The following is a 23,097-nucleotide window of genomic DNA, read 5'->3' as shown; positions in this document are numbered from 1 at the left end:
CTACTATAGCCACAACAGAGACTATCAAATTTCACATCTCTTTGGAGACGCTAGGGAATAATGATAGATTTACATGGAATTTAACCTGTGCATAGTCTTAACACACACAGCTAGCTAAAATAATAAGTCATTTAAACTATGATAGTGTGTCAGAGATCTGTAACACCCTCAGACTGGTCCCTCAGGCATCATTCTACCCTCACCCCCTCTTCTCTCTCCTCCTCTACCCTCACCCCATTGTCTCTCTCCTCACCCGTCTACACTCACCCCTGCCTACTCCTAGCCCCGGGCCCTCACTTTCCTCTGGTGCCAGTCAGAACTGACCCTCACTCATTCCACCTTTTCATGTACCCTCCCCCTTATCCTCCCCCTCTGTACTCTAATAACCCCTGACTCCTCTTTCCCCTCTTCCCTAACCAGCCGTAGGAGCGACCCTGTTAATGGTGCTATGCCTGTAAAAAGTTGGCCATAAAACAAAGATCAAACGTACCTGAAGACGCCGGTACTCTGTTAAATCATCATGGTTCCTGTGTTTTATTATAGCCATAGATACACATGGCTTAGTACAGCCCCACTAAGGATTGACTCTGTTTCACAGTATAATTGTGTCTTGGACAGAAACATTTTTGTTTATTCATATGGCTGACCGATTGACTTATACACATTGGTTTAGGACTGAGATACAGCTCTAAACTGTATTTCCAAATTTTGGGATCACTTGGGCCTTTACATCAGGGGTTGGGTTTGTTTGCATGTTGTTTATGGTCTTGACATTCCCTAACAATGGAATGGCATGACAATGTAACAACTGCCCTAACAATAACAGCTATGTGAGAGAGAGCTTCCAACCCCCCCCCCCCCCCCCCATTCCCATCTACAGCCCCATTATTTAACCCTGCCCCCCAACCCCCACCCCCAGGCTTCGGTTCGGCTGGCGCCTATCCGGAATCGGTTAGGCGAACCGAACGAGTGTGCTCACATTCTCTTTTTAAAAGACCTTCGCTTTAAAAAAAATTTTTTAAGAAAGTCATTAGTTTTGATTTTTTTTTTTCCCGGGGAAATCTTAGTCGCTCAAATGTACTAAGATGTTTGGTGTATTTATCAAGTAAAAAAATATGTATTATCGTTGAACGACAACAGCAACTTTATTGAAGAATCTCTACTGTTGACAAATGACTGACGAAGGGGCGTAGACCTGCCTGATAATTTTGTGTGTGCACGAACAGCCCAAGAAAGCCTTGCCAAAGACCAAAAAGAGAAAAATGACGCAAACAATGCAGTCTTCATTTAGCTGTGTGTGATGGAATTCAGGTTAGAGGGATATCTTTGTTGGGTGGGGGATAGGCCCATAGTAACATATACCACATACAGCTGAAACCAAGTATTGGGTACAAAAATAGTATTTTTCAATGGGAAGTGGATGGCTGCTGTAGACCAGTTTATATTTACAGCATTCTAAAATAATTTAATTCCGGGTGACTCACATAGCTCACATTCCTCACGTCAAAACCATATGTCCAAAATAGATTTTGTAAACCTCACTCTCACAAAAGCCCCAAACGAGTAGAATGTATATTACACAGATTTAGATTGAGTTGATGTGAGATTTGGTGAATGTTTTTTTTTATTATACTCGTGGTTATGTTGGTCAAAATTGTTTTTTTAGCCAATGAATGAAGGCAACTTTTTTCTTAGAGCAGTGATATTCCAGGAATGTCAGACCAACGTGTGAAGCTCCACCACTGTAATGTAACAACAGGAAGTGAACAGATTAGAGAGATAAACTCTGGCACAAATGCCAGAACTGTATCTTATTCATGGACAAGACAAGAGGAGCATCATCTTCACTGCTAATGTTTCTAATAGTGCACATTATGCTCCAACGGCTTGTGGCTTGGTTTAAAGTTGATTTTGATATATTACCTTTTTTTCTCACATTGTTTCATTCTCTTAGAGAAATTTATGAGTAAGACTATTAATTAGTTGGCTCTAAAAACATAGGATTATCAGATTTGTCATAGGGAAGATTATTCATATTGAAGTATAATCTCATACTGTTGTTTTATCTGTGTATTGTGTGTGTGGAAATGTGTGTTTGTTGTGTGGAAATGTGTGCGTGTGCATGGTGCACATACTGGTGTGAGTGGTTTTATCTGTCAGTCAGAGAGAGGGGGGGTCACTATGAGAATATGAGCATGTTTGCCTGGTTAAACGACTGCGTGTCTCCCAGCCTTGGTGTGTATCTAGGTGAATTGAGATCTATGTATAAAAAAAATGCTGTGAATTTGTTTTGAGAGCCCTAGGGTAGGCTGAGGACCCCCAGAGAAAAGACTCCCAGCAACAGATGTGAGATTTCCCCTGCTGTAGTGGAATGCTAGAGGAAAAGAGGCCTCAGAAGTCTAAATGGCCTGTGAACTAAGCCCAACCCCAGCCCACTACCTCCACCCACTCCTGTCAAAACACAGATAGATATGGCAGAAATGTCAGGCAGTGTGTGTGTGTGTGTGTGTGTGTGTGTGTGTGTGTGTGTGTGTGTGTGTGTGTGTGTGTGTGTGTGTGTGTGTGTGTGTGTGTGTGTGTGTGTGTGTGTGTGTGTGTGTGTGTGTGTGTGTGTGTGTGTTCTGTTTCTCTCACCTGTCACTTCAACAGTTTTCTGTCAAATAGAGAAACTAGTTCTTACAGTAGATGCATGAGAGTGGATAAGGAGGTGGTAGCTATAGTTTTGGAAAAAGCAACACCGCTGGGGGGGTTTGCAATATAGATGCAGGATCTTTAAAAAAAATTAATGACTAGTTAGCTTATTAGTTAGCTAATCCTGCAGCAACAGGAAATGTGAATTATGTGGATTATAATTAATGGCCATTTTTATAGGGGTTGATACTTTTTTTGTGAGGGCAAATAAAGTCTTAAATGTCAAAGTGGAAATTCTCAGCAACAAAAGAGTGATCAAATTATGATCCTACATCTGTACACCCTTGCCTGTAAGCTTTCTTTATTTTGGGATTGGATCTTTGTCCAAGCGTTGGCAATGGAATTAATTTCATTGTTGTTGATTGGTGTCAACGAGCAAACTCTATTTCTGGTCCTTGCATACTGCTTGATTAAATTCACTCGGGGTCAGCTATTGCTTTTGTGATGTGGTTTAGGTCATCTTCAGATGTTGAAGATGCTATTTGAGTTTTTTAAAATGGTTTTCTCACATTTTCCATTTGTCCTGATACAGTCTTGTCTCTGGTCTGGCTCCCCCTATGTGCCTGTGTGAGAGAAAGAGTGTCTATCGGTTGTTGTTTGTGGGAATGGGTATATTACCTTGCTTTTTATCTCTCTGTCATTTCAGTTGATGCCGTGTCCGTGTCTCAGAAGGAGGAGGTTCCTGAAACAATGGACTCCCTCCAGGCTGAGGTGCCCCCTCAGGTGAACGGAGAGAAGGATGAGAATGTGTCACCTGACACAAACAACATCACCTCTGCAGAGGAGAAGGAGGTCGAGGAGAAACCAGGCGAAGCCAATGAGGTGGGCTTCAAAAAGATCTTTAAGTTTGTTGGTTTCAAGTTCACTGTGAAGAAGGACAAGAATGAGAAGACGGAGCCGGTGCAGCTGCTGACGGTGAAGGACAAGGACGTGGAGGAAGGAGAGACCAGCGGGTCTGAGGAAACTAAGGAGGAAGCCACCACTGCAGAGGAGGAGGTCAAATCTGAGAAGGAGAAGGCAACTGAGCCAGATACCTCCACCATTGAGACTGACGCCACTCCAGTGGATGCCCCATCTGAGACCGTGTATGGAGAGGCTGCAGAGGCAGTCAGAGAAGAGGCTGCAGAGGGAGCTGAAGCGGAAGCTACAGAGAAAGAGCCTGAGGACCCAGCTGCAACTAACCCACCTGGCCAGGAGACCACTCAGTCCCCCTTCAGAAGGTTCTTTACACAGGGAATCTTCTTCAATCTGCGCAAGAAGGCAAGCATCAAGAAGCCCAAAGAGGAGGAACCAAAAGAGAAAGCTGCCGAGGAGGAGATAAAGGAGGGAGAGGAAACAGCAAAGACTGTGGTGGAGGAGGATGGAGAGAAAGCACAAGAAGAGGTTGAGGGAGAGGTGAAGGAGGTGGAACCAGTGACAACACCAGAGGAGGCTAAGCCTGATTATTCCACAGAAACTGAGAAAGTGGAAGCACCTGTCAAAGAGATAAAAGAGGAGGTCCAAGCCGAGGTTGCAGTAGAAATGTCAGAATCCGGTATTTCTGACAATGCCAAACCAGCGGAAGAGAAAGTTGAAGAGGCTGTGGAAGCAGACAACGCCCCAGTCGAGGTCACCACCGAGGCTGAGCTGCTATCATCCCAGGAGAAGGTCAAGGCCCAGGGAAGCCCACTGAAAAAGCTCTTCACTGGGGCCGGCCTGAAGAAGCTCTCTACCAAGAAACAGAAGAAAGACAAGAAAGACGCAGAGGCCAAGCTGACCGAGTCTGGGGAACAGGCAGCTGAACTCCAAACCTCCACAGATTCAGCAGAGGTCCAGAAACTCGACAGTGGGGCCTCGTCTCCAGAGGAGTCTGGTGAGCATGCCATCGGGGTAGATACCGCCCAAGCTGAGGTCAGCCAAGAGGCTGATGGGGAGGTAACCAGCTCAGATGAAGGGAAGAAGAAAGAAGGTATCATGCCCTGGTCCTCCTTCAAGAAGCTGGTGACGCCCAAGAAACGCATCAAGAGGCCCTCTGAGAGTGAGGACGAGGCAACTGGTGAGAAAGCCAAGTCGGGCACCCTGTCCTCCACTGAGAGTGCCGTGTTTGTGGAGAAAGAGAAGGAGCCGGAATCCACTGAGGAGGACCCAAAAACCGAAGCCACTGAAAAGCTGGAGGGCAGCACCGAGGAGTCCAAAAGGATGAAGATGGACACCTCAGTCTCATGGGAGGCCCTTATGTGTATGGGCGGCAATAAGAAAAGGACCAGGAAGACCTCTGACTCTGAAGATGAGGAGACCAAAATGGAAGAGGAGGCGCCACAAGCTGGAGAAGAACCGGCTAAGACCACAGAGTCTCCTCTTGGAAGTTCCAGAGAGGCTGATCAGGAAAACACGGTGTCCCCTGAACCATCCACTAGCCCCGCCGCAGGAGAGTCCACCTGGGATACTCTCAAGCGCCTCGTCACACATAGGAAGAAGCCCAAAGTCGAGGATAAGACAGATGAGTCCGGTGCCGAACCGGTTGTCTCAGACAATGAAATCTCAAAAGAAGATTCCTCATTCTCTCTGAGGAAACTCATCCCTGGACGTAGAAAGAAGAAGCAGCTTTCCTCCGATCTGGGGTCTGGCGAGGAAGACTCTGACACACCAGCCGTGGTCCCCCTCTCAGAATACGACAACGAGCATGCCAAGACTAAGGAAGAGGCTGAATTTGAAATGACAGTGGAGACAGTGGATGCTAAGGAGGCAGCACCAATCACTCAGGCTCAATCCTCCACCGAAGAGAGATCCCCCTCTTGGATCTCAGCCACGGCTGTTGTGGAAGACCTCCAGGAGATTCCACATGATCAGCTGAGCGACATTCCAGAAGAGGGTGCCGCCACCCCAAAGTCTGCTGACACCACTCTCGCCGAGGACATTGTAGAGCAGACCTCAGAGGCGGTCACATGCCTGGAGAAGGAGCCTGAGCTGTCTGTTGCCGAGGTGACTACAAAGATGATTCCAGACATGTCTGGAGAAACCACCCCTGTGCCCTATGAGCCTGAGCCAGAGTCTCTGGAGGTCCTGCAGGAGGCTGTGGAGCTGGTCAATGAGCTCCCAAGCCTGACTTCCGTAGAAATCACAGAGGTCCAACTGGAGAATGTTGCGTCCATCCCAGAGCCCACACCGCCGATTGAGTTCACCGAGAGCGAATCAAAGGTTGTCTTGATGGTGCATAAAGAAACTGAGGCCACCGCCATCTGCACTGGCCTGGGCACCAAGGAGATTGCCAAGGTGGCGGTGGAGAAGCCTGTGATTCCCACCGTGGAGTGTCTAGCTGAGATCAGCGATGCTCTGTCTGCTGAGTTGCCAGTGGAGGACAATGGTGATCCAACTGAGGCGGCTGATTCTATTGAAGAGCCAATGTTTGAGGCTCAAGTGGAGCAGGTCGACAGCACATTCCTGGAGACCTCCCTAGAGAAGATTATTGAAGATATCTCAGAGCCTGAGATAGCCACTGAGGGCAAAGAGCCTGAAGTTGAAAAGCTAGCCGTGATCAATGATATCCAGACGGAGGCTGAAATCATCGAGGCCCCTGTAGTGACTGAGAACACCCCCAGAGTGGAGCTGGTGGACCCCATCACACCAACTGTCGAAGAATCTATTGCCGCTGACATTGTGGAGATCTCTGAGGCACCTGTCGTTGAGGTCAAAAGTGAGGAGATGGAGGTGGAAGAGACAGCTGCCATCAAAGACATCGCTCCTGTAGAGGAGGTGAATGAGCCTGTCACAAGAGAAATGGCTACCTTGCTAACTGACTTCGATCTGGCCACAGTTACTGAGGTGTGCGAGGCAGCCATTGCTGTTGTAGCCCCTGCTGAAGAGTTTGTCATTGTCAAGGAGACTGTGTGCCTAATCAGCCCACCGTCCGTGAAAACCCAGCAAGTGGAGATCCCGGAGGCCATGGCGGTGGAAACAGTCTCAGTGGCAGTTGCAGAGCCTGCGGGTGATTACCAAATCCAAGTGAAAGTGACTGAGGTTGGTGTCACAGAGGCCGAGGAGACGAAGGAGGCAGAGGCCATGGAGGAGACGGGCTTGGTCATTTCTCAGGTGGTCATCCTGAACGCTGTGGAGAAAGTGTCTGAAGCAGAGGCTGAACCCGAAGCACCTGCCTGCGTCACAGCCACCGTGAAGACACCTGAAGACGCACTACCAGTCCAGGCAGTAGCAATGATAGAGAAAGAGATTGAACAAATAGCAGAGGAGAAACCTGTCATTGCTGAAACTCCTGTAGTCCAAGTTAAAGCACCAGCACCAGAAACTCCTGCAGAGGAGCCTGCTGCTCCAGAGGCACAAGCCGAGGCTGAAAAACCACCAAAGGAAGTTCACGTGGCCGTTCAGGTCATTGAGACAATTCCAGTCATAGTTGAAATCACAGAGAGTATCGTGGAAGAGGTTAACAAGGAGGCGGAGGATGTTGTCAAAGAGGGAGTTGAGGAGATAAAACAGGAATTGGAATTAAAGCAAGCAGTGGAGGTCAACATAAGTGAGGAGAAAGTTGTAGAGGTTGAAGTTGTAGTAAAGGTGGAACAGACAGAGAGTGAGTCAGATGGAAAGGCAGAGGAGGAGATCCAAAAGGTAAAGAGCAACATAGAGGCAGTAGAGGTTCAGGAAGTTCTACAAGCTGAGGTAATCAAGATGGTTCAGGAAGTGATAGCAGAGGTTCCCGTTCCAGAGGCAGCTGATGAGAAGTCAGAAACGGCGGTGGTGACAGAAGAGACCCCAGTACCAGAAGGGCCCACAGAGACACCGAAAGCCCCAGCCCAGCCAAACGAGACAACTGCTGAGGTTTTGGGCCCACATACAGTACAGGTGGTCAGTCAAGCGGCACAGATCGTTGAAGAGAAGGAAGCAAAGGAAATCCAGATGGAGGAGGTGGTAGAAATCGATGCCATTGTAAGCGCACCAGAGACAAAGGAAGCCCTGGCTAAAGAAGTCACGCCAGCCCCTGAATCCACACCAGACACCCCAGCTGTGACTGCCAGCCAAGAGGCCCCTGCTAACATCGTGGAAGAGGAGGTTGCCATCGCCATGGCTGTGACAGTTGCCAGACCAGCGGAGGCAGGGGCAGAGAAGGCGACGCCAGTGAAGCGTGTGGAGGTGATGGCGCAGGTGATCGAGGTGATCGAGGAGGCAGTGAGGGAGATTGAAACTGTCTCCTCCACAGAGCTCTCAGCTACATCGTGAGCAGGTAAGCAGTCTGTCTTATATCTTATGTTTATGATTAAGTAATGAGTTGATGTTTATATGTCAAAGAGTCCCAAAAGTATTTCCCCACAATGAAATGGTTGTAGTTAATGTTAGTCATGCTACATATTTTAGAGACATCTGGTCATACCGTCTCCCTTGTCTTCCAACACAAGAAAGTGAAAGAAAGCGATTTTTAGTATTTGACCAAGGTACCAATTCTAGACATATTATTAAGGTTATTATGTTCAACTAGCATGATGAAAAGGTTCATAGAAAAGAGTACACTATTTTCATTTTTTTATTTCCAGAATTCCTTTGTCAGCGTATCAAACAATCTTCTCATGGTGGCTTTTTAAAAACATCAATGGGTACCACTTTTATCAGGGGGGGGGGGAGACTTTCCGGCTGACCAGATGAAACAGCTTTTGTTCGAGGTACGAGTAACCTGGGGTCGTTTTATATCAAAGCAGGAATGCCGTGGTTGACCCCTAGTTTGTAGGCCGCGGTCTATAAAGAGAAGCGGTGTGTGAGGGGCAGATGAACTTGTGCTGACAGACTGATTATGATTCCTCCCTCATCCTCCTCCTTTTCTCCCTTCATCCCAGATTCAATATGGAGTCAAGCAAACATATCAGAATAACCTACATGTTTTTAAGATTCAGATCACTTTATTTGTCAATTCTACACAAGGTCCACCTGAAATTTGACTTGATTAAAGGGCGCGGCCTGTTATATGTTTAATAAGCAATAACGCAGCACTGCAGCAAAAAGAGGAGTCAGTGAATTACAACGGGCTGAAAGCAGCATTGGCACAGCAGTCCCACTAAGCATGCTGAGTCATAAAAACAAAACCAAGAAAAATGGATGACGGAGCAGACAGAGAAGAGGGGAGGGAGGAAGAGAGGGGAAAGTGGAGCAGAGAAAGAAAGAGAGGTATACATGAGAGAGGGATATATAGGGGGTTCTGAGTCAGCAGTACTGCAGTCTACAACATCCCAAAAAGCATTTTCCACTCAGGCGTATGAGGCACTAAGTTCTCCTGTTTCAAACTACTCTCAGATGCAAGTATCTTATTAGAACAATCCATAAGAAGATACAATCCACTGAATGAAGTTTTCTAAATAAATCAAGTAATTTCCTAATTGTTATCCAGAGGTTGGAGACCAGTTTTTGATATGTGTTTCCAAGGATAATGGTACCCATTTACGAATAACATTTATTTATTTATACCCTAGCTGTAGATGCAAGATGGTTGCCTGGGAGACGGACTGTCCTGAACAAGAAGTGAGTGATAGTGAGAAAGTTAGCAAGAGAGAGAGAGTGAGAGGATACACTGTGGAGACACACTGAGACTGAGTTCCACCCCACCCTACCCTGAGCGACTGAGTGACTGAGCTCCATCCCACCCTGCCCAGAGTGACTTCGCTCCACCCCACCCCTCTCTCCTTCCCCCATGCCCCTGTCCTGCAGCCCCAGCCTGTCACACAGAGGTGGCATCCCCACCCCACTGTCCCTCCATAGGTGAAGCATCGATCTCCCTACACACATACCAAGCCACAGTCCTGCACCTTTGAAGCTTCCCATCTGGCTCGTAATCAATGTGATTTACCTTTTCTGTTTTGATGACCTTGCTGTGGCTCGGGAGTCTGCTGTCCGTTTTGTGTGTGTGTGTGTGTGTGTGTGTGTGTGTGTGTGTGTGTGTGTGTGTGTGTGTGTGTGTGTGTGTGTGTGTGTGTGTGTGTGTGTGTGTGTGTGTGTGTGTGTGTGTGTGTGTGTGTGTGTGTGTGTGTGTGTGTGTGGTCTCAAAGTTGGAGGATTATTATCTTGTATATTGTATTTATATCTTATGCATATTCTCTCATTCCCCCATCCTTTATTTTTTTTTGTATGGAATATGTGACCCATTTTCTCAAACATATGTAAGACTTAGATTCAAAGATGTCTGGATTTTGCAGAAATTCTAACTAAACCATGGTACATATGTGATTTCAATGACGGTGTCCAATATCATTGATTGCAGACGATGACTTAATGTGAAGACATGGAGTGAGGTGAAAGTCAATAGGTGTGCAACAATCTTACAAACTTTAATCTTTGACATGTTCTGTCACACTGTACTTCCCTTCACCTTTCAGCCTGACAATATATTTTCAGCTCCTACTGTAGATAAAACATACTTCACTGCCTGAATGACTGTGAAAAAAAGTATTGTTACTTTCTGAAATAAGTATGTCTTTGATTATCGTGTAAAAATACAATAAAACACTATTATCTCAGTCTGGTTTGATATTGTGAGAGAGGTATTTGGTGACACTGATTTGTTAATATGCCGTGTACTATGATGGACATACACTTGCATGGGGAGAGTAACATATATCTCACGTTAGATTGTCTTGTATTTTCAAGTGTATGACTTCTGTTAACGTTGTGGATAGCACTTCAAAATATGTGTAATTGCTTGATCTCTTGAAATGGTGATCTATCCGTCCATCTCTGGTGTACAGTGTACGCTCGTAGGGAGGATTGTATGCTAGTTTGGAGTGCAGTTATTTGGCGCCCTCTGCTGCCGATGCAGACTATCACATCTCTCAGTCGATATATTTGACCATTCCCACTGGTGAGTGCTGTTATGTATGTTTATGTTTGAATGTTGGAAATGTTTACATTTCATTGCATTTTCAAATGAACATTGTTTGCTGAAAATACATTCCACACATGCATTTCATGTTGTAACTTGTGTGACAGTACAGTAAGTCATAACCTCACTGATTTGGCAACAGTGAGATTTTTAGATGGTACAAACTACTCAATCACAAATCACATGGTACCAGACAAAGAGAACATCTTATATTGACATTTCTATGTAGCCAAGCCAAATTGACTTAGGGTAGGTTATCTATGGTTGCTAAAATGATAGAACATCAGCAGGACGAAATGTGTCCAATTTGTCTCAAATGCCTCATTCTGGGTCAAGCCTGATGTACTTATCTTCAAGTCAACTTTTATTTACCAATGAAATTCAAATGCTGATTTTGGGATTAGTTAGGGTGGCTAGATGAGCCAATTCTACTGTGGGCACATACTGTGAGAATGGAGTGCTTCCTATTTATCCCTCGGATGTCAAAATGATGATTGACAATATAGCTCTAGACTTTACACCTCACAAAGCTGACTGACCAATGAGACAGGAGAGAAATCCTAGAAGCCTCGACCACTATATCTGGTCACTGTTTCACTTTACTTTGACTGTGGATTTGTCACACACATCCATAATGTTTGTTTTATGTAAAATAGTACAAATAAAGAATAAACAGTCTGTGTTCTCTGCTTATTCTATTGCATTTGGTTTGGAAACACCTCCATCTTAGATCCGCCCGAGCTTTTTGTAACACAATCTAACTGTGAACCTGGTAACATCTGTACAAATTGTATACCTATGCACTTCAAAAAATAATATTGTAATAACCTATAAGCATATAATGTATCTGTAGCATGGACTTAATTCTGTCTTTTACATTTTCCAAGCTGTTAATAGTAGATACAGAAACCTGTCTATATTTCATTCAAAAATAAAGCTAGCAATATAAAAATGTGTACCTGAGTTTCTGTTTCTATCTGGTTCTGAACTACATTTAGTGTATTAATTATCACACATGAAACTGATACCATCATACTGTAAAAATATTTGGAGAATGATGTCCAAGGTGAGGATGTCACGAAATCATGCAGAAGTAATATTGGCAAGACACCATTGCATATGATCCTCAAGATGTTTAAATGTTTGAAAGATCACAAAATAAACTGGCCTACTTATGGCTTACTTTTGCCTCTGTAGTACGGATTAGTAATTTGTTACAGCTTTTTCAAAACATGGGCAAATATACGTTAACGGGATCGGTGTCCAGTCCACGGGACGGATGAGCTAACGTAGGCTAATGCGATTAGCATGAGGTTGTAAGTAACAAGAAAATTTCCCAGGACATAGACATATCTGATATTGGTAGAAAGCTTAAATTCTTGTCAATCTAACTGCACTGTCCAATTTACAGTAGCTATTACAGTGAAAGAATACCATGCTATTGCTTGAGGAAAGTGCACAATTTTGAACATGAAAAGTTAAACAAATTAGGCACATTTGGGCAGCCTTGATACAAATGTTTTAACATATGCAATGGTTCATTGGATCAGTCTAAAACGTTGCACATACACTGCTGCCATCTAGTGCCAAAATCTAAATTGCACCTGGGCTGGAATAATACATTATGGCCTTTCTCTTGCATTTCAAAGATGATGGTACAAAAATATATAAAAGAACGGTTGTTTTTTTCTTTGTATTATCTTTTACCAGATCCATTGTGTTATATTCTCCTACATGGCTTTTACATTTCCACAAACTTCAAAGTGTTTCCTTTGAAATGGTACCAAGAATATGCAAATCCTTACTTCAGGGCCTGAGCTACGGGCAGTTAGATTTGGGTATGTCATTTTAGGTAAAAATTGAAAAAAAGGGGCGGATCCTTAAGAGATTTTAAGATCCAACGCAGCCATTTTTATCCCAATAAAAAAAATATTTCTAGCTAACAATTAAGTACCTTACTGTGATTGTTTTAAATTAAAAATGGTCAAAATGAAACAAAAATTAGTCTTAAAAAAATAGCAATTTCTCAAGCAGAATCTATCTTGGACTGTCTGGGAGTGGTCTGAGTGGGGAGGGGAAATCTGAAAACTTGCTATTATTGGCAGAGAGGTTTGGAACTCTCTTTGTTATTGGTCTATTAACTAATTTACTGCCTGGTGACCAAAACTCCATCCCTCAAAAACTGGTTGTAATTTCAAGTGGTCTTTTCAAACACTAAACTGCATTGGGCCTTTACACTTCAGTCCCACTGCTCTATCTAGTATAACTTACCTGGGCCTAGTTGTCATGGAACAAGCCAGTTAAAACGGTGGACAGCTCTGTAAATCATGAATGTTTTAGCTTTTAGCTCGGGTCTGTTATGGGTTATTAACTAGAAAACTCTGAATTTGAATTGAATGCAGAAATGACATTACAGACCCAAGTTTTCCCCACCCTACAGAGTGATACAACAACGCCACTGTCCTTTAAGGAGGGAGAGGAGCCAAAACCCTTTTATGAAGTGGAGACATCTTGTAACATCTTCAGGATCAACTAATTCCAATACATTGACATTAGTCCAACACCAATCCACGATTTAATCAACAACCACGTGTTCATTTGGATGGGCTTGATGAAAGACCGGGAAACCCTCCGTAGCGATGTCTAGAGTTTATTTAACCAAAGCCAAAAGATGAGTAAAACATCTCAAATCAAACATGCATGTATTCTTGGGATGAACACAGCTGAATAAGAAATCATTAATCATGCCATATAATTCTGCAAAACACCTCTTTAATTGTTCATTCTTCACTGTGAAAATGTAAAATAGTTTTCTTTATTATTTACACAGAAGACTAACTGACGTTCCTGAGAACACAGAGATATCACAGTACATGTTCAACTGAGCTTTGGGAGGGCAGCAGTGTGAACGCTCCAGGATCATAGGTCGGGGACTTTCCCTCGCCCAGCTTCCCCATTACCCCTGAAACTTGTTTCCAAAAATATCCCAACACAGAAAAGACAAACCGCTTGCATAAATACACATTTTATAATTGACACAGGGAAAGACGTTAAGCTGTTAGTTTACACCTACGACCAATGTGGTTGAACATTGTACAACTTGAGCTCAGCAGGGAGAATCCAGAGACTAACTGATGAGGAGAAACGTGCTATATGTTGACCTCTGAGAAGTACACTTCAGTAGTATTCACTTCACAATGCCTGAATATACTATAACACAGAGTGAGTCACGAGAGAAATAGGAGTCCTTCCCCCATGTAACACATTTAAGCTCACTTTTATATTGTGTCTTTAAGCCAATGGAAATGTGACTGAACTATGTCTAATTTGCTCAGCATGAAGACTCCATTTGTGCGAAAGTAGTATGGAACCCCAGTCCCAGTTGGCCCCACCCTGAATAGAGTCTAGATAGGATAGGCATAAACCATAAAGCCATATTTACTATATGGATGGCCATTTTTCTTTCAGCTAGTCTATGAGATCCAAAAGGATAGAACGAAGCTAGAGGAGACTGGGCTAGGGGTCAAAATTAAACTGAGCCTTACCCTCCCTGCCACCAAACTGTACTGTACAAACAGAGGGAAAGAGTAACTGCAAATGAAGCCGCAGCAGATTAAGATAAATATCATACTAGAATTTTGTCAGTAACACCAAGGCCTTGAATGGAAAGAGATTGACAACAAATATACGTACACCTTCACTATACTAAATCAATTGTTTTCTAGATTGGAAACCAATTAGTAATATACAAACTTTGCAATAAAAAATATGATTTGTAAATATAGCATTGTATATAAAATTAGAAAGGTATATCCAACACAAAATAAGGTCTTCAAGAACAAATTCAAGCAAATGATCATCAATTGGCAAGGTGTACAATATTGTACAGAATTGAAAACTCCCTTCAATACATGTAGGCATCAAAATATGATAACATAAATGTGTTTAAAATGCACAGATTGTAGCTATTTAAAATAAACAAAGGTTTATAAAAATGGCACGACTGTAAACATCACCTATAAAGCTACAGTGCTTGCTTCTGCTTTGAGGCCTCTGTTGGAGTAACCAACACAATCCTTAATTTGGGCCTAGATTTCCCTGTTTCGTCTATGGCAATTGTGCTTCTTTTCATACCCACAGTTGGCACACGTTGCACAAAAAGTAACAAAATGGCTGCTCAAAACGATGTACAGAGGGAATTTATACCACGGAATTATTAAATGTCATGGTACGTGTTCTGCTTACAAGGTTACTGAAAACTGCCAAAGGAAGACACAGCCTACTGGACCTAATAGGCCATGGAATGAGGTTGATTCTGCACTGGGCATATACTTATTTCATCAGTATACTGCACGAGATAACACTTTGGAAAAGGAGAGACTTTTTATTTTACAGCAGATGTGTTGAGACCACCATTCGGTCTGCACCTGCCTGCCTGTTGCTTCCCCTGGTATCTCCTGCACCATTTGATTGTAGAGAAACATCACTTCCTCCGGAACTCTCTCTCAACTTCCTGTTCCTGTCTGGAGCTAAAAGCTGAGTGAGAGGCTCGACCACAGCCAACGGCCACTTTAAATTAAGTAACAGAAACCAATGTGACAGACCTATGTAAATTAAGCACCAGAAAGAGACTGGGAATAAGACAAAGCCCTAGTCATAATTACACCACAAATTCAACTGCAGCACATATTGAGAAACATACAGCGACATACTACTTTGCCAATTGGTCAGTGACATATGCATAGGAGAACAAATGCAACGTCATGTTGGAAAGAAGACTTAGTACAGTGTGTGGTTTTCACATGGACACTTAATAGACAGTTCCTACTGAAACAAGTCCAAGTCTCTGGCTTTTCTGTTAAATAAACCTGAGGAAGCATTTTCAGTAGATATACAACCCCTCCTATATACCTCTAACTAAATCTTTAGCTTAACTACTGACCATCATTTACCAAAGGAAATAATAAACATACTGTATATAAGAGAATAAAAATATAAGACTGGTTCTGGTGCTGTGGACCTACTCCACCAAGATCTGCTCAGTTTTTATGGCCGTAATGAGGGTGGCGGCGCCGGACGAATCAGAGCCCTCGTCTTTGGGAAACTCCTCCCCCTGCAGCAGCCGCACCCCTGACTGCCCCTGCAGGCCAACTAGAGCCCCTTGGCTGAAGCACAGGTGCTTGATGACCTCGTTGGGGCTGGAGAAGGTGGTCTCACAGACATTACACTTGTAGGGCCTGGCCGAGCCTAGGAACAGCGCCTCCATCTGGCTGGTGTCGTCCCCTGCAGCACACAGCTCCATGCTCTGCCGGTCCACCATGGTGTAGGCGTCGGCACCCTGGGTCAGGCACACGTGGCGAGCCGCCTGATTGGCACGACAGAAGCTCTTGCCGCAGGCGCTGCACTTGTAGGGCTTTCCCGTGTGGATGTACATGTGCTCTCGCCAGTGGCTCTTCTGGATGAACTTGCGTCCGCAGGTGGCGCACTCGTACTTCCTGCGCTTCACCTCGCGGTCCAGGTCAGCACTCTCCAGGTTGTCGATATCCGCAATGTCCGATGGAGGTGGGGTGTCGGCCTGGGACTGACACCCGGTCGCCCACCCCGACAACTCTGCTCTGGGAGAGTCCATGCTGAAACTAGAGGGCGGTGCTTGCTCGCTGTCACTAAGCATCTCAACTGTCATGGCAGCGGACCGTTCTCCACCTCCCCTTAGCAGTACCTCCTCTACCTCTGGTGTGGTGGCTGCTCCCCCTCCTGGGAGGACAGGTGAGTGTGCACCGCTGGGCTTGGCCACCAGAGGGAGCCGGGCCAGGCTGTGCTGCAGGAGGTGCTCCCTCAACAGGCTCCTCTGGTTGAAGCGGCTGCCACACAGGTGGCAGGAGTAGTGCTTCCTGAAGGAGGCATTCCTCTTCATGATGCTCGGCTTCACATGGAGAATGGTGTTGGAGCTACCCGAGGAGGGCACCTCTCCTGTCGGGGTGTTCCCTCCATGCTCCTCATACGAGGCCCGTTGGCCGCTGGTCGAAGCCTCCACCATTTCCTGAAACGAAGAGTCCAGCTTGGATGCATGGTTGGTGAATGCCGCTGTTACAGCAGACGTGGACGGATACTTCCTGTCAGGGAGGCTGTCCAGGTCAAAAGGCGAGGAGAGCTGGCGCCGGACGGGCAGCCTGCCGGACAGCGCAACCTGCTTGTCGGAGATCTGGATGCCAAAGAGGGAAGTAGAGAGGGGCAGGCTGGGCTCTGGGTGGGAGAAGGATGTCTGGCTGGCCAGGCTGGCCTCCTGGAGGAGGGGGTAGGCGTGGAGGAACTTGACCCCCTGCTCCAGCCTGGCTGGGTCGATGAGCTGAGGGGCCAGCTTCCCTGTGTACATCAGGTTGAGGAGGTAGCTAAAGATGTCTGGCTGGATGTCGGCTGCCTTCAGGCGGACACAGTCACTGAAAAGAGAATTCATGGTATAAATAATACTTTATTTATCAGCCACATCAAAACATCTTGGCAATTGAAAACACTGATGACGCAAACAAAAGCTTTTATTGATCACCATACATAAACCTGGTCCTTTCCTTATTGAGTTGCACATATTCTACTACAACCTTTAGGTGAACTTGTTTGAACAGTCCAAGCAGGGCTGTATTAAGCTTTGAGTTGTAAATCATTAGTAAAAGTAATGTTAGCCTAGCTTAATGTAGCCTACAGATAGAGCCGATGCCATGTCGTTTACCATACCTGTCCTGGTGTATGAAGAGCATTCTGAAGTAGTTTGAGAAGGCGGCCAGCACGGCCTTGTGGGCTTTGAAGAAGACGTCTCCGATGGCGATGGTACAGTCACACAGGAAGCCAAACTCCCTCTGAGCGTTGAGCTGCTGCAGGAGGATAAGACCATGGTTGGCCAACTCCATTCTTCAACCTGCACATAGAAAGACACAAAGACGAAGGCAAGTCAGTCAGTTGGTTAGTTTCCTGTCTGGAAGAGGACTACAATGCCACCAAAGAGAGAAGTCTGAGAGGGCCACTGACAGCTGTAACACCACAACAAACTCCAATGTAGGCTAACAATACAAACGCTGTTGTTGAATAGAGGCAATTTAATGGCTTATTTTCTGATACATTAAAATAGTATGCTCATACATTATGTAACATGGATCATCTTTAAATACCAAATCTAACATATTTTCATCAAATGTATTTCAAAGCAGGGAAGGGCTCTTGTCCTAAACATAGCCCAACAGCTCAATGTCCAATAAGTACAAGGAGCTGTTTAACATCAGATGACCAGATCTCAGGGATTCGCAGAGCTATTGACTGGATAGTTTTTCCACAAGGCTGGCTATAACCACGTTAGCAAAAGCGTTCGATGGGAAAGGAGACAGAATGGGTGGTTTCCTTATTGACCTCTAGGCTGCAGCTTCCGGAGGACTACTCACACAACCCTACAAGCTGCCTCAGGGGACAGGATGCAGAGGAGGGGTTAACCTACCGTATATTTAGGCTAGAGGAATATCCATTTGGAAGAAAGAGCACACCACATTGAATGTATTTTTCCTTGCAGTTATGTCAGTTGAACAAAAACTACTGTATAAAACAAACTGAATGATGTGGAATAAGACACCTAAAAGTTACTCAGATATAGACCTCAGTCACCTCACCTCTGAACCCTCAGCATCTCCAGAGGGAGTGCAAATACCACCTTGGAATTCCAGCCAATCAGAAGTGTCAGATAGAAACCGACAGATCCATGGAATAAAGGTGTATGGTTAGGTAAGTAGCCTAATCTCTTCAGGCACAATCTGCTCTCAGTCCTTTGACGGGATTCCAACCCCCTGGCATGCCTACGCCCTTTGAACCCTTACTCATTGGGAGTGTGCTCTCTGCTCTGGCCACCAAGACAGCTGCTGTTGACCCCTAAAGGTCACCACAGGATTGGAGGCTTTTGGGCGTCACATGATCAGGTTTATGTATATCTACACATTCCTGAGGCAAGACTGACTGGTTCCACCCCTCCACCAATGGGAATGGAACCTGCAGGGTATAACACCCATTCTCTCACTATACCACACAGGAACACCACAACACTCAAATCAAAACCCTGGGCAGTAGGCACTAGGCTGACTCAGGAGCCTTCTCTTTGCATGTACATAAGGAGGGCTGCCCAGTGGCGATTCGTCATTCAGGGCAGGTGGGGCAGATCCCCATCTGTTTTGAGCCACACAATTTTTGGCATTAACACATCAGTTTACAAACCATGTAAAATAATAATATATATCATTGAGTTAATAAAGCCGCATACAAACATGGTCTCTTTTTGTTTTCTTGGGTGTGTAGGTGTTTCAGCCTAGCTCAGTGCTTTCTGTGGTGGTGGGGAAAGCCAGCAGAAAATATGGAGTGTTGCACAGTGATTGGCTCAGTGTTCTGTCACTCATGGGAACTTTACATCACTGCCAAGTGTAAGAGCAGACCTTAAATTCTAGCCCTTCGACTGTCGCCATAGAAGTGCCCATCCAAGAAGGCTCAAGGTCATTGGCCACAGATAAAAGGATGTCAAATCACGTTATATGTACAGTAGCTTTGATTGGACTGATCATGTCAACATCATACTTTCACCATCTTAGCTGGCAGTCATCATGAATCAAGTCGACAATCTACTGGCAAATCCTTTTAAATCCCATAGGGCGGCGCACAATTGGCCCAGCGTTGTCCGGGTTAGGCCGTCATTGTAAATAAGAATTTGTTTATAACTGACTCGCCTAGTTAAATAAAGCTTAAAAAGATGTTAGTAGCCCACGTACCTCAACCTAAAAATGTGGTCTATTTACCCCTCTTAATTTCACCTACTGTTCTACTGTAGCCTATAACCTGCTTTGGAGAAATGTAATCATTGAATATTGTAAAGCTTTCATTGTCTGCTTAGATGCCCCTTTTATTTATCCTACGGTTCTAACTTGGTGTACAGGGAGAACACTGTAAGATCGGCCAGTGTTCTGAATTATGTCCCTGTACATTTCAAAAGTGCTAAACAAATGGTTATATCGACTAACGATACATCCATCCTAGCTCGCTCTTTGTCTCAATCGAAATTACGGATTGCCTCTTATCTGCATGTCATCCCCTTATGCCATAGTTTGTACATCTAAAATTGTCATTAGAAACATCATTTGTTTAAGCAAGTCAGCCATATCAGCAATGTTTTTAAGGCAGTAAATGAGGCTGAATGAACTGTTTCACTGCCAGACAAGGTTCCGCTGATAGCCAGGTGTAGCAGTGGTAAGGTGTTGGGACTTTGCTGTTGGGACAGCTTTACATTTACATTTAAGTCATTTAGCAGACACTCTTATCCAGAGCGACTTACAAATTGGTGCATTCACCTTATGACATCCAGTGGAACAGTCACTTTACAATAGTGCATCTAAAACTTAAGGGGGGGTGAGAGGGATTACTTATCCTATCCTAGGTATTCCTTAAAGAGGTGGGGTTTCAGGTGTCTCCGGAAGGTGGTGATTGACTCCGCTGTCCTGGCGTCGTGAGGGAGTTTGTTTAGCGAACAGTTTTGACTGGGCTGAGCGGGAGCTGTACTTCCTCAGTGGTAGGGAGGCGAGCAGGCCAGAGGTGGATGAACGCAGTGCCCTTGTTTGGGTGTAGGGCCTGATTAGAGCCTGGAGATACTGAGGTGCCGTTCCCCTCACAGCTCCGTAGGCAAGCACCATGGTCTTTAGCGGATGCCTTGTAGGCCCTAACAGTTTGCGGGCACCGTTTTTCACCGTTATAGTGCATTTAATGTATTGTTTAATGTTGTGGCTTTGCTGGCATGCATCCCACTTTTTTTTATTTTGCCCCACCAAGGTTTACATGCTAAAATAGCCACCTAATCTGGAGTTGTCTAAAGAGATGAAGAGAGCAACTCTCAATCTGGTCCAGACACAATAGTCTACTACTACTGCTGGAAAACACTGCAGGCTAATGTTGCAGCATTGGTGGTGATTAAACAACATTGACAAATATGTTTATTAAATCCATTCTGGCAAATAAAGAAGCCTGCCTTACATGATCAGAAAATACCATCATGATATCTTGTGTAGAGGCAGACATCCATCAGTCAATTGTTGAGACCTGTGACACTCAATAATTATGAATGAGTCATTTAGTAATAGTAAACCTTTGAGCAGTCACTCAAGAATTAGGAATCTAGCAGTAAAGTACCATGTGTTCATAGTAGTCCTATGTGTTTGTAAGAAAGCGCCGCCCCTATTGTAGACACGTGGAACGGCCCGATATCCCGCAGAGAAACCACTTCCGCAGTACGTTTTCGTCCTAAACAAAAAAATAGCCCTTACAAAACCTATAGGTGAACGCCTATGCTGCTGGCATGTCTAGTTTAGCTATAGACCCACGCATCGGCAAGTAACAAAATAATTGTAATCGGTTTCATTTAGGAGCTGAAACGGTGTGTTCGAGCGCGCCACGAAGGCTCAGGCGCCAGCCTCTGCTTTGCCCCCCCGACTAGAGGAGCGGTGTAGCGAAAATAAACGGAGCCTCATGAAATGGACAAGGGGTGGTCGCCGAATACATTTCTTAAACTTCAAAGTGACCGATTTATTGAACCCGTATATAAATTACATCACTCGGTATACAAAATGTAATGAAGTGCGGGTAGACTTACCTTTCTACTCTGCTTGCCTTGAATCCGTGGAGTTAGTCGTGTTGTTGTTTGTTACCGGAGGACTTGTCCGTTGGGCTTGCAGCTGCTCTGTTCCTCTCAAGAAGCATTGGTAGCGATGGTCGTCGGTGTTTTCCGGTCGGGTTACGTTACAATCACATGACTATGTAGGGCACTTAAAAACAGCAGTTCGCTTAACGGACGGGGCGCCTGACGAATTCTCTTTGGGAAGGGAACCGTAACCGCCGTGTGTCACTGTGAATAGAGAATTGTATCCACCTCGTTACAGCTAAACGAAAAGGACTATAGAGGGCGAGCACTGTATGATAATTTATTCAATCTCCGGTTGGGGCACGTTAAACAAACCGATGTAGGGGGAAATAGCCGTAGGTCGCCCACCCCACCCCCACACAAACAGATAACGTTTAACGTAGTCTACAATCGTGACTGCATTTGCATTTTCGGTTGGTAGCAAACAAGAGCTTCCTGTAAACAAACGAATTTACCGCCGCGGTGAGTCTCTGGCAACTGTCGCGAGGCAGACGTTGGTACCCAGATTGTTGGCTGCTTTTGGTTCAATTTGTAAATTAGAATTCTGGGGTTCTCAAAGTTCGGGAGGGCAATGAACTAGTTAACTTTTTAATTTAATGTCAGTATATTTTGTAAGGCCTAATCTAGTCCCCCATGAATTCGTTTAATTCGGCTATGTTGGTTACAAATGTCAAAGTGTGTTTCAGATTATAGGATAAATTGCATTCCACGTTTCATGGTGCAGAACATGTATGATTTGCAAGAAATTACTTTGGGGCATTTATGTATGATTATGTGTGTGTTTTTCTCTATTTGTCAGTGGTAAATACTTCAGAAAACCCTCCTGGCTATTTCAAGCCTAAAAGGACCACTACAGTTGTCATCTGAGGTGTTTGCTGTGCTACAGTTGATTAACAGGCTAATTTTATATTTTCAAAAGGAGGAGTCTAATACAATTCAAGAGGATCTTGATCCAGGACATGAACCACCAGCAGCCACTTGGAATCTGATAAAACATTAAAGAAACACCACTGTACAACACTCCTTATGGCTGCTTATTACATGGTTATATGCTGCTTATGACTGTATAGGAGGCTTTGTTACAGGATTCATTATAAGTGTTACTGCTACCCATATTCCTCATGGTCAGAATTCTGGCCATATCCACAGACTTCTGTGGCATTTTCAACAGGATGTGAGCTAGCATGACCAGGGAGAGAGAAAACACACACACACATCGCCTGCCAGGAAACTCAGGAAGTGTGGGGGGGGAACTACACACACACACACACACACACACACACACACAAACACACACACACACACACACACAGATGAACTAGTAGGCATACAGACACACAAATACACACAGGCGTACACACCCATAGTCATAGAGGGCACACACTTAGACACCCACACACCAACTTTGTCATTGGATACACAGGAGTCTCTGGGGCACAGTGACCTGTGAAACTCATTGGAATGGATAGATGTTGCCTAATGCAAACACAGAAGCAGAGCTATCCTCAGGGCTGAGTTTCAGGTTTTAAAGCAGACATATGAAACACTGTAGAACTCCTATCTTATTAATAGACCGGACAGAGAGTTTAAGAGCAAATTGGTTGAAGGAGAATCTCCTTTAGACACAGAGAGATGGAGTAAAAAAAGAAAAGGGATAAAAAGGGAGAGGATATAAAAGAAGGAAAGAAAAACAATAATATGAGCTTTTAGAACTGGTGCTGCCTGGCCATGCTAGATGCTACTACTGTGGGAGATGTTAATATGACTGTCCCTCTCATTGCCATTCATATATAGGGGCTCTATAGTGAGATAAAAGAGGTTGAACCATAAGCGAAACTCAAGCTGATGCTAGAAA

At 44.7% G+C, this 23,097-nt stretch overlaps 2 protein-coding genes across 3 annotated transcripts in view; one reads left to right on the top strand and one right to left on the bottom strand.

The window, feature by feature from the left end:
- The window catches only part of akap12b (A kinase (PRKA) anchor protein 12b), a 64,595-nt gene extending 53,102 nt beyond the window's left edge, over positions 1–11,493 (top strand). For both annotated transcript variants that reach the window (XM_046298679.1, XM_046298680.1), the window contains 2 exons: positions 3,338–7,900; positions 9,135–11,493. In XM_046298679.1, coding sequence (XP_046154635.1) covers positions 3,338–7,896 — 4,559 coding nt within the window. In that variant the 3' untranslated portion in view covers positions 7,897–7,900; positions 9,135–11,493. The remainder of the gene's footprint in view (positions 1–3,337; positions 7,901–9,134) is intronic.
- Positions 11,494–13,289: 1,796 nt separating this feature from the next.
- On the bottom strand, positions 13,290–21,674 carry zbtb2b (zinc finger and BTB domain containing 2b). The gene is made up of 3 exons (XM_046298678.1): positions 21,195–21,674; positions 17,267–17,447; positions 13,290–16,974 (listed from the first exon to the last, which is right to left on the bottom strand). Exons 2-3 carry the CDS (start codon positions 17,437–17,439, stop codon positions 15,558–15,560), a joined length of 1,590 nt encoding a protein of 529 aa, XP_046154634.1. The 5' UTR covers positions 17,440–17,447; positions 21,195–21,674; the 3' UTR covers positions 13,290–15,557.
- Positions 21,675–23,097: the final 1,423 nt, after the last annotated feature.

Source organism: Oncorhynchus gorbuscha, linkage group LG14 (assembly GCF_021184085.1).
Source record: "Oncorhynchus gorbuscha isolate QuinsamMale2020 ecotype Even-year linkage group LG14, OgorEven_v1.0, whole genome shotgun sequence".
Lineage (NCBI taxonomy): Eukaryota > Metazoa > Chordata > Actinopteri > Salmoniformes > Salmonidae > Oncorhynchus > Oncorhynchus gorbuscha.
This window is presented reverse-complemented; position numbering and strand designations above follow the sequence as displayed.